Here is an 11,058-nt window from a genome sequence, read left to right as displayed (position 1 = left end):
AATAAATAAAAATAAAATATTTCACATATTTTGTGTTTTTACTCTATTGTGTGTATAGCTACAAAACTTAATTTTAAATAAACCACGTAGGAAATTAAGACACTAAGCTCAATGTACCCTCAACTTACAGTAAATTAAGGCAAAATACTCTTTAGGATAGTATTTCTCAAACGTTCTTCCTGCCCCAACACTCCTGAAAGATATAACATACTCACATACATTGGACCATGGCAGGTATTTCTCACACTGGGATGAGAAAAGATTTTTCTACAAAGTCTAGCACAACCTTTCTCCTGAAAGTTATGTTAATGTACTTATAAAAAAGCAAGAGAGAACAGTGTTAAGGACACTGACTCTGGAGTCAGGTTGTTTGGGTTCAAATTCTAGCTCTGTCTCTTACTGTGACTATTTTAGGGCAAATAATTTAACCTTGCTGTGCCTCAGTTTCATCATCTATAAAACGGAATTTATAATAGAATCTACATCATGAGTTGGTATGAAGACTAAACATATTTATCTCCTGGCCAGGCATGGTGGCTGGCTCACGCCTGTAATCCCAGCACTTTGGAAGGCCAAGGTGGATGGATCACTTGATGTCAGGAGTTCGAGACCAGCCTGACCAACATGGTGAAATCCCATCTGTACTAAAAATACAAAAATTAGCTGGGCATGGTGGCACACACCTGTAGCCTCAGCTGCTCAGGAGGCTGAAGTGGAAGGACTGCTTGAGCCCAGGTGGTTGAGGCTGCAGTGGGCTGTGATAGCACCACTGCACTCCAGCGTGGAAGACAGAGCGAGACCCCGTCTCAAAAAAACCTTCAAGGTCAGGAAGGTGCTGGAAATATAATAGGTTTCAATGACCTTGTTACTGAATGATTAAATTACTGACATCCTTATACATGAAAAGAGGGCACCTCATTTTAAAACACAAAAAAATGAAGCTATCCAAATTTTCTTTCAGAAAAAAAAAAAAAAAAAAAAAAAAAACACAAAATGGTCCACATCTGGAACCACATGTACCGCACGGAGCCATTATTAGATGCATAATCTAATCAAGTAATTTACCTAACTTTGACATAATCGGAAAGAAGCCATCTATAAATAGCTTTTGTGGCATGAGTCATAAATGTTCTTCCTTTGAAGCTTGTCTTCTGTAGAAACCAGGGCAGAGCTCCACAATGATCCAAATGGAAACTTAAAAAGAAAGAGGCTGCATTAATTCTTAAAATTATCCATCAGATACCATATAATGAAACTGTTGCTTACAAAGCAAGTTCTATACAAACAACTATTTACTGACACTTTCAGAAAACCAAGAGTTGGTAAATGTAGAAGGAGGAAGTAATGCATACAGTTCTAATATGGAAGAAAGATTTTTAAAGTATCACTTTTAAACAGCGAAAAACTTTATTAGTGAATAATTAGGAAGGAAGGATATCCCAAACCTATATAAACTCTATTTAAAAATAGTTTCAATAAAGTTGAAATAGCATTCTTATAGAAGAATGTGACAAAACAGTGACCTCAAGGAGATATCCTGGAAAAGGGCTTCCTTAGTCTCAAGTTTTACAATGACTCAAGATATGTACTACCTCTTTCCCATGCACTCACTGGACTTACATTTAGAGGTAGGTAAGTTTTTCACAGTAAACTTCTCTAGCCTGTAATGACATTTTGGACTGTTAGTTTAGACTGAGATGTCTGCAATATGCTTCCTAGCAAAAAACACTCTTTTAACAAACCAAAATCTCAAAATCTGGTCAAGAAGGATCTTGACCGTAAACGTCCATGAAAAACAGTATCATTAATAAAGGAAAAAACTTACTGACTAATTAACAGGAGATCAATCTCAGCTGGGTCAATTAAATCAATATAAGGAAGAGCATCCATTCCTTCTAGGCCAGGGTGGATCCCACAGTCCAGCTGAAAGAGATAGGAAAAGAGATCACAATCTCCTGTACATAAAATTCATTCAGCAAATGGACGATGATTATAGACCCATCACCCATATACTCAAGATGGACTCCAGGCACTAGAACTTGGAACACGATTCTTATTAAATGTGGCAAATATGCCATCAACAGTTCTAACTTCCCAACAAATTTAAAATATAGCTCACATTTAGGGTCACAGGATGCAAAGTACAAAACAGCTTCTTTACAGCTACTTTTGGTAGTCATTCTAACAATGAATTAACTTTTTCAAAAGCTTTGATACCAGAAGATTAAAAGTTAAAAAGTTTATAGATTTACTACTGCCAGAACGAATCTTGTGAGAATATAATAATTAGAAATAGGAAACTTACCTGATCAGGATAATTTAACTATTTTAAGGCATTAGGGAACAAATTCTTAGGACTCAGTCATTAAAATTACTTATTTTATATGGCGTTACTACCAAATTAACACAACAGATGAATAAAAAGATGCCTCTGGCTGACATATACATGTTCTTTTCAGATTGGGAGGAGTTGAGAAGAAAGAGGAATCAAAGGAACATGAGACAGAACTGATTTTCTAATGAGTAGCTTAGAAACCACCTCCTTTACTCCATCTACCTTTCAGGCTTAGAGAGGTAGAGTAACTTGTCGAAGGCTAGCAGCCCCAATGGGACTTGGGGATCTAACCTTCTACACCAAGCCTTTACCCCCACATGCTGGAGGTGGCTAGAGCTCTGAATATGTTCAGGGTGACTGGGTCATTGGAATCTTCTACTGGGGGTGGGACAGGTTGGCTCAACCCTCCAGGAGTGGAAGAGGGAATGTGAAGAAATAATAGTTTAATAGATCTAGCTGACAGTTTTACAGTCATAGAATATATCTTCTTAATCAACTTAATGTTTCATCAAATTACTAAGTAGAAGTGTGTATTAGTTTTTCTCATTAACCCTATGCAGCATAGACTACATGCACTACAACATTTTCTGGGAGCTAAAAAGATAATAATCTACCAGAAAAGAATAACACCCAATTCAGACAGAGCCATACTATTCAACTGAGTACAAAAATAGTAATTACCATTATTTTTCTTCCTTTGAACTCAAGAATAATACATGATCTTCCTACTTCTTGCCCAGCTCCACTGTAAACATTCAAGGGGAGAAAAAATAGAATTAAAAAAAAATCAAAACCAAGTCCAATAAACCTACACGTTTTACAACTTACATTATATCCCACTTGATGACAGCACCTCACTGTGAAAAATTCCGAGGCATGAGAGAGTTCTACAAAATCACAAAGACAGAGAAGAACAGTGTCCACAGGAAAAGATGAAAAGTGGTCCTTGGGAATCCGGGGATCTTGCAGTTGTTAAAATTGGAAGAAAAGGCGGTACAGACCCAAGAAGCCCAAAGCTTTGGGCTTGATTTAAATTCAACCTTCTGAATTTTAGGATTAAATTATGATGTATTTAAAATGTAAACTAGCAGCTATGCAGATTACGTAATACTACTTTTAGAATCAGCACTTAAGTATAAAGCCATAAGCATTTCAACATTGTCATCTTAAGATCATAATGTGTATTTGCCAAATAGCTTACATACTTATGCATACGGTAAATTTCAATCCCTTTTTCTTCTACCTTCTGTTACTTCAGCATATTTTATACCAAGTACTTAAATAATTTTTGTTTCTTCTTAAATTAATACTTCCAGGCATAATTTGCAATGGTCACAAGGCACACTTGAAGTTAAACCTCACCTTCCAAATCCCTCACCTTCTTTGATGCCTTTTCCCAATCACTTTAGCTCACAATTCACTCACTCACTCAACATTAAGCAGTTTCTTTTTTCTTTGAGATGGAGTTTCGTTCTTGTTGCCCAGGCTGGAGTGCAATGGTGTGATCTTGGCTCACTGTAACCTCCGCCACCCGGGTTCAAGCGGTTCTCCTGACTTAGCCTCCCGAATAGCTGGGATTACAGGCATGTACCATCACGCCTGGCTAGTTTTGTATTTTTAGTATAGATGGGGTTTCTCCATGTTGGTCAGGCTGGTCTCGAACTCCTGATCTCAGGTGATCCGCCTGCCTCGGCCTCCCAAAGTCCTGGGATTACAGGCGTGAACCACCGTGCTCAGCCACATGAAGCAGTTTCTATTTGCCAAGCACTGTATTAAGTGCCTAGGACATGGAAATGCCTAATACACGGACCCAGACCTCAAGGAATTCAGTCTACCAGAAGATGGACACGAAATGGATCTATCCCCAAACTGAGATCCTACCTCCAAGCTGGTGTTGATAAGGAATATCAAACAACTGCAGACGAGAGCTGCCATAAATTCCTGGCCTTCCACTTTTTAAATATTTTTTATTTTTAATTATTATGGATACGTGGCCTTCCACCTTAACTGGCCCTCAGTGTTGCCTGGCTGTGTTCCCTGTTTTGTTTCCATAGCAACTATTTTCAAACTTTCTCCCCTTTCCCAAATTTCCCAACCCTCTATCCTATTCTTCACTTGAGGCATGGGCATCTTCTGCATCAAAAAAATAAACAGTCCGTTTGTAAATTTCCCCAACTTTACGTACCAAGAGCCTGCCCACACCTGTCTCCTTCCATTTCTCCTCTATAGATAGACCTCTCTTTCTACGGCGAATCTTCTACCATTCTACTCTACGTACTTCCTCCCTCCTTCTGAGGAACTGAACACTGCTGTGTCACTGAAATTTCCCTCACTGTCTGCTTTTTAACATCCAAATTTAAACATACTACAGCCCTGTGCACCCCACATGAAAATACTTTGAGTCTAATCTTCTTCAGTTCCCACTTTATTCTTTCCCCACCTGCCTCCTAGGGCAGTGGACCCTCCACCTGGACATCCTCACGTTCCACTCGCTCCTCAATTCACCATCCTCTGGCTTTTACCAATCACCTTTCTGAAACTGTCCTTGCTGCTCAGTAGTCATTTCAGTCTTTTTTTTTTTTTTTGAGAGACAAGCTTCCCCTATGTTGCCCAGTCTGGCCTCTAATCCCTGGGCTCAAGTGATCCTCTTGCCTCAGCCTCCAGAGTAGCTGGAACTATAGGTGTCAGCCCCTGTCTTGTTCTCTAGGCAGCCTTTGTCACTCCTAGGGTGGAGTGCTTGCTCCTTCCTCAAGCACCTCTCCCTTGGCTTCTTTGACCCGATAGTCTCATCCTGTCTTGCTGGTTTTCCTGTTTCCTTCACATATTCAGCCACCTCTGACTACCCTTTAAATGCTGATATTCCAAGGGTTCTCTCCTTGGCCCACTTCTCAATCTTCATTCTCATCTTTCTTACCCGCTAAGGACTTCCAAGCCTGTATTTGTAACCCAGATTGTTTTTCTGAATTCTAGACCTTTAATATATACATGTGACACTAGGTATCTCTACTAGGATCTCTCCCAGGGACTTCATATTCAATATGCCAAATTAGTTTTCACCACATGCCCTGTACTTGCTCCACTTTCTTCCTGGAATGCTGTCTTCAGATACTGACGTGATTGGCTCCTTTGTATCATTTGGGTCTCAGTTCCCATGTCACCTTCTCAGATACTTTCCCTTGACTATCTCCTCTAATTTGCCCTTCACAGCAAGCCACAATCCAGCATCATGTCATCTTAACACTTACAACTACATGAAGTTATTGGATCTACTTATGGCTTGTTTCAGGCTACTAAATGAAAGCTTTCTAAGAACACAGCATTGTCTATCGTATTCACTGTTGTATTGCTATGGCACCTGACGTGTGGTAAATCACAAAAAACACTTATTGAATGAATAAAACTCCTAAATTATGGACCTTGGAAATATTATGCTGAATGAAAGATGCCAGAGACAAAAGACCATGTATTATATGGTCGCACTTACATGAAATGTCCAGAATAGGCAAGTCGATACACAAATAGATTAGTGGTTGCTTAGGGCCGGAGAGGTAGTGGGGATCGTCTATGACTGCTAATGAACACAAAGTTTCTTTTGGGAGTGATGAAAATGTTCTGGAATTAGAGAGAGGTGATGGTTGTCTATGCTAAGGACTTTCTCAACCGCTAGACCTAGGAATCTGAGTCATCATAACATCCTCTCTGCCCGGCCTTCCCTCCCAACAATCATCCTTTCAGGTACATCTGATCGGCCACAAAACCCTGGCGATTTCATTTGTGTACTCTCACACTCATTTCCTTCCAACCACGGCCACTCATTGCACTCACTATAGGCTCTCATCACTTGGACTTGAATCTCTCAATCGTCTCTTACTGGATCCGCTCTACTCAATCCATCCTTTTATTCATCTTAATGTATATTCATGTTGTGCCAACTAATATCTACACTGCTGCCAGGAGTGACTTTCCTAAAACATAATTCCCACAATATCCACGCTTGCTTAATATCCTGTGTTGGCTTCCTTTAACTGACTTGATAAAGGTACAAACTCCTTACTGTGTATATGAGGTGCTTCCTAAACTGGGCCTTGACTACCTGTCACCTTATCTGCTAACTCTTCAGCTACAGCCATGAAGGATCTGGTCACAAGTTTGACCACTCTTGCTTTCTTTTCTATTTTTGTTGAGATGGAGTTTCACTCTGGTTGCCCAGGCTGGAGTGCAATGGCGGGATCTCCGCTCACCACAACTTCCGCCCTCCAGGTTCAAAGTTTCTCCTGCCACAGCCTCACAAGTAGCTGGGATTACAGGCATGCACCACCACGCACGGCTAATTTTGTATTTTTAGCAGAGACAGGGTTTCTCCATGTTGGTCAGGCTGGTCTCGAACTCCCGACCTCAGGTGATCCACCCGCCTCAGACTCCCAAAGTGCTGGGATTACAGGCATGAGCCACCGTGCCCAGCCCACTCTCACTTCCATATGTGCCACTTCCACTGCCTAGAACATCCTGGCCCCCACTCTTTAACTCCTCCTCATTCTTTAGGACTCAGCTCAAGCATCACATTATTCAGGATGCATGAAGTATACTTTTCCCCTCAATCTGTCAGAAATCCGTTTTCCACACTTTCACAGTGCTCAGTGCAGTGTCTACCTTAGCTCTTAGATTAGCTGTTATTTACAAAGCATCTACCACGATCTTTACTCTTCAAGTTCTATCTTATTTCCATAAAACAAAACAGGTTCAGTGAAGTTGCTGTCCTAGTAAGTGGTCAAGTAGATAATGAACTTCAGGTCTGACTTCAAAGTAATGGTCTCCTATTATTCCAAAGTATCTCTCCAATACTTCCCGTTGTGCACTGTAATTCTCTTCAAAAGGGCGAGAGCAATTAACAGGGCCCTCTGTTGCATCTGTATCCCCATGTGTGGTGCTTGACACTTAGTGTTTGCTCATCACAGGAAGAGATGACAGGTGTAAACTAAGCAGAAGGAAACAGACTCCATCAGGTGCTCAATGAAGCCTTACTGAATGAATGTGTAAAGAAGATACATTCTACCTTTTGGAAATGTATATTCATGTTGTGGCAACTAATACCTAACAATAAACATGTTGTGGATTCGAAATGCTCTTCTGTAGGAATTCAAGTTCTCTTCATTTGCATCTCCCCTTCAGCAGCATTCCCGACTGATGAAGGCCATGTCCACTGAAAGGCCACTCTCCTTATGGACAGTCGAGGGCTGAGTTTTTGTCCCTAACGCCCCCTGCACTTTCTCCTCTCCCCTCCAGCTTTACTCCTTTCTTATTCTACTGGCGCCTGAGCTGAGAAGATCGAAACTCATAGCAAGTCCCTAATAACTTCCTGGCACATGTCAAGCCCTGGTGTTATGAAACAGACTTAGTTCTTCCTTGCACCGCTGTAGCCTCATCAGGTCCTCCTCTCATCCTGTCGGCCATCAGCGTCACCAGCTCCCTCGCGGCTTGCCCTGACGCGCAGAGATCCGTGCTAGTGCTAAACGACAACCTTTTTAGTGTGTATGAAAGCGACCGGTGGCCCTGTAAACTTTTTTTTCTCTCTGACTCCAACATACCCTCCCCTGAAACTGATCAACAAGCAAAATCCCGTTCACTCTACCAGGCCCCTTCCGATCAATGGTCCTCCAACCCCTGGAGCCTGAGAAGCCTGGCCTGCAAGCACGGACCAAGGGCCGGCTGCCGGGGTAGGTGGGAGCCGGGGCGACGGAGGAGACCAAAGTCTCCGGTTACCCCTCGTGCCCTCTCTCGCCGGTCCCTTACAGGGGTCGGATCAGCAGCTGGTCGCTCTCCTCAGCAGGAATCGCAGACATCCCAAAAGCGTGAGGGCGAAGTGGGGGTGAGGAACAGGTCGCCGGGGTCTTCTTAAACTAGAAGCACAGCCATGGCCAAATTAAGAAGGAAGAACCCCATCCACCAAGAACACAACTTCCGTCACGCCGGAGCCCGCGACATTAGACTCCTCCCCTCGACTTCCGGTCGGGGTAAGCGGCTCGCGAGGCTTCCCACCACTCAGGGTCCGGGAACCTGGGGCGGGACGTCAGGACTGCGCCTGCGCATGGTTTCGGAGGCGGGGCCCGGCGGACTTGGGCAAGAGCGCTGGAAAAGCTGGCGCTGGAGCGAGAACGGGAGTAGCTGCCCGGGCGCCGAAGGTTGCGGCGCTCCAACTCGGACCCCGAAGTCCGCAGCCCGGGGATGGGCCCGCGGCCGCGAGGTGAGCGCCCGGCCCTCGTCCCGCCTGGCGCCGAGCTCGCGGAGGCCTGGCGGGAACACGGCCCCGAGAGCGGCGCAGATTGCAAGGACGGATGGGTGGGGCCGCGGGGAGGGCGGAGGAGAGATGCGGGGCACCGGCTTGGTTCCGGGCGGGGCGGCGCTGTCTGGGCGCGGGTGAGGAGCCTGGACCCGCGGGTCGGTCGTCGGCGTCGTGGACCGCAGCTTCCCGAGCCGCTGTCGGCCCCGAGGGGAGGCAAAGCGGGCAGCGCGCGCCGTTTGCCTGCCTCTTCCTCTGTCCCGCTTCAGCCGCCTCCAGCTGAGCAGGGTCGGGGTTGCCTGCCCCCTTCGCTGTCTCATCCTCCGCACCCGGCACGTGGCCGGTGCTCCATCACGGTGGCAGACAGGTGCTAAGCAGGCTGGCGTCTGGGAGGAACTTTGGAGCCGGCTCTCCCTAGGCCCAGAGCTTCGCCCCATCCATCCTTACCCTGGTGACCCTGGGCAGGTCACTGACTCTTCCGGGACTTTGGCATCCTCGTTGGAAAGGGGCTGTTACCCTGGAGCCTTGCTGGTCAGTGAGGGTGAGAGGAAGCTGTGCCCCTAGCACCGTGCATAACACGTGGTAGGCGCTTGGTACAGGGGAATTGCTGTTGGGGTGTCACCTCCCCAGAAAGTTCTCGGCTTCAGTAAGCGCGTCTCTGCCAGATGCTGTGGCTGTGCAGAGAGGAATCATCGAGCTCTGCCTTTGACCAGGTGCAGCTGGGAGAGTGAGATCAGAGACCACAGCGGATCGTGGCGCTGTGATCAGGGGATACACTCAAGCTGTGGGTCCCTTAGCCCAGCCTTGGGTCCCAGGAAGGCCTGCAGCCTGAAAGGGACCTTGAAAGGTAAGAGGTAGCCAAGGGACTGAAAGGTGAAGGACGTCCCGGGCTCGGCAAATCAGGGGCACGTGGAGCATCGCGCTGAGAACCACGAGCAGCTTTGCCTTGCTGAGATCAGTTAACGGTGCCCGGGGTTTGGAGGATGGAAGTGGAAAGGTGGTTAGGAGCTGGGTCCTGGGGGTCCTGGAGGACCTGGCGTGTCCTGCTGAAGAACGTTGATTTTCTTTGACTTTGGAGAACCAGTGAAAGATTGTCAGCAGGCTAGAGGCATCAGATGTATGTTTGAAAGAAATCATTTTAATCGTTTTGGCTGCAGTATGGTGGTGGATTTAAAGTGGTAGGGAATCCAGTAGGACAAGGTCCCTTATCCATGAAATATCCTCAGATTTGTGAATTCCTTAAATTGCATGCCAAACTTTGTATGCATTCACATTTTTATAGGGTGAGGATCCATCATATTCATCAGATTCTAAAATGATAGTATATATGCCCATGGTCTATAGTGACATGGGGGTCGCTGGTGGAGAGCTGGCTCAGAGAGCTCTTCAGGTGGGGTCTTCAGTGGGTCTTGGTGCCAGATTGGATGTGGGGGCTGAAGGACAGCAAGGAGTTCATGATTTCCTGGTTTCCCCCAGCAATAACAAAATTTCCTGACAGGCGGAGGAGAGGCGAGGAGAGGGGCAGATCTGGAGTGGAGGATGATGGGTTCAGCTTGAGACATCTTTGCATTTGATGAGCCTGCTGAGCATCCAAGTGCCAATCAGGATCATTGGCCTCATTTTGATGCATGAATAATTTTGAGGCAAGAATGATTTCCTTAAGAACATGCATCAAGATTGCAGCATGTAGCAAAGACTTTAATAAATACTGCTTTTCCCTAAGCGCCTGGATTGACAATGGGAAGAAGGCCTTAAGGAGTTGCAAAGGCATTGCGGGTCGTGATTTTCCAACCACTTCAGTGTTAAGGGATTTAAGGAGATGCTTCAGGATTCCACTAACAGTGGAATCACATTTTGTTTTTAAAATAAGTTTTGATTTAAATTTTAAATCATATTTAAAATTGTTACCTATATATATGTATTTATATATACTTAAGTATAAGATACTTAAATATGCTATACACCAACATTTTAACCTGTCAGAGCCATTAACATGGTTCTTATGCTGCTAGGTTAACCTAGTTTTGTGCAGACCTTGGAATAAGGCTCTTCTGCCACCTCCCACTGACAAGAACCTCCCACTGCGCTGGTAAGGTTCTGCTTTGCAACAATCATCCGCAGTAGTCTTCCAACGCATCTCTCTCATTTTGCTGTTATCCTTTGGAGTTAGTTCCCTACCTGGCAACCAGGGTCATTGTTTAGAAAACAGAAGATACCTGATTGTGTTGCTAAACTGCTTTTTAAAAGCCTTCATGCGGCTGGGCATGGTGGCTCGTGCTTGTAATCCCAGCACTTTGGGAGGCTGAGGCTGGCGGATCATGAGGTCAGGAGATCGAGACCATCATGGCCAGCGTGGCGAAACTCTGTCTCTACTAAAAATACAAAAATTAGCTGGGTGTGGTCGTGTGTGCCTGCAATTGCAAGTACTCGGGAGGCTGAGGCAGGA

General features: G+C 45.0%; 2 protein-coding genes across 8 annotated transcripts in view; one reads left to right on the top strand and one right to left on the bottom strand.

Annotated features, from left to right (window-relative positions):
- Window positions 1-8,345, bottom strand: part of CPSF3 (cleavage and polyadenylation specific factor 3) — a 49,174-nt gene extending 40,829 nt beyond the window's left edge. Inside the window, exons 1-4 of one of the 3 annotated variants that reach the window (XM_017525199.2) lie at window positions 8,126-8,345; window positions 3,017-3,080; window positions 1,826-1,923; window positions 1,066-1,194 (exon numbers count right to left, since the gene is read on the bottom strand). In XM_017525199.2, the coding sequence (XP_017380688.1) occupies window positions 1,066-1,194; window positions 1,826-1,923; window positions 3,017-3,080; window positions 8,126-8,175 (341 nt within the window). In that variant the 5' untranslated portion in view covers window positions 8,176-8,345. Of the gene's footprint in view, window positions 1-1,065; window positions 1,195-1,825; window positions 1,924-3,016; window positions 3,081-8,125 lie in introns of those variants that run through there. The other 2 variants (XM_017525211.2, XM_017525227.2) reach the window with 2 other exon arrangements.
- A 44-nt stretch (window positions 8,346-8,389) lies between these two features.
- Window positions 8,390-11,058, top strand: part of ITGB1BP1 (integrin subunit beta 1 binding protein 1) — a 12,167-nt gene continuing 9,498 nt past the window's right edge. For 2 of the 5 annotated variants that reach the window (XM_017525302.2, XM_017525273.2), the window contains exon 1: window positions 8,441-8,576. The gene's annotated coding sequence lies outside the window, so the exon portion shown is untranslated. Of the gene's footprint in view, window positions 8,577-9,008; window positions 9,144-9,325; window positions 9,460-11,058 lie in introns of those variants that run through there. The other 3 variants (XM_037737195.1, XM_017525293.2, XM_017525286.2) reach the window with 3 other exon arrangements.

The sequence above is a fragment of the Cebus imitator genome, unplaced genomic scaffold (assembly GCF_001604975.1).
Source record: "Cebus imitator isolate Cc_AM_T3 unplaced genomic scaffold, Cebus_imitator-1.0 Scaffold1, whole genome shotgun sequence".
Classification (NCBI taxonomy): Eukaryota; Metazoa; Chordata; class Mammalia; order Primates; family Cebidae; genus Cebus; species Cebus imitator.
This window is presented reverse-complemented; position numbering and strand designations above follow the sequence as displayed.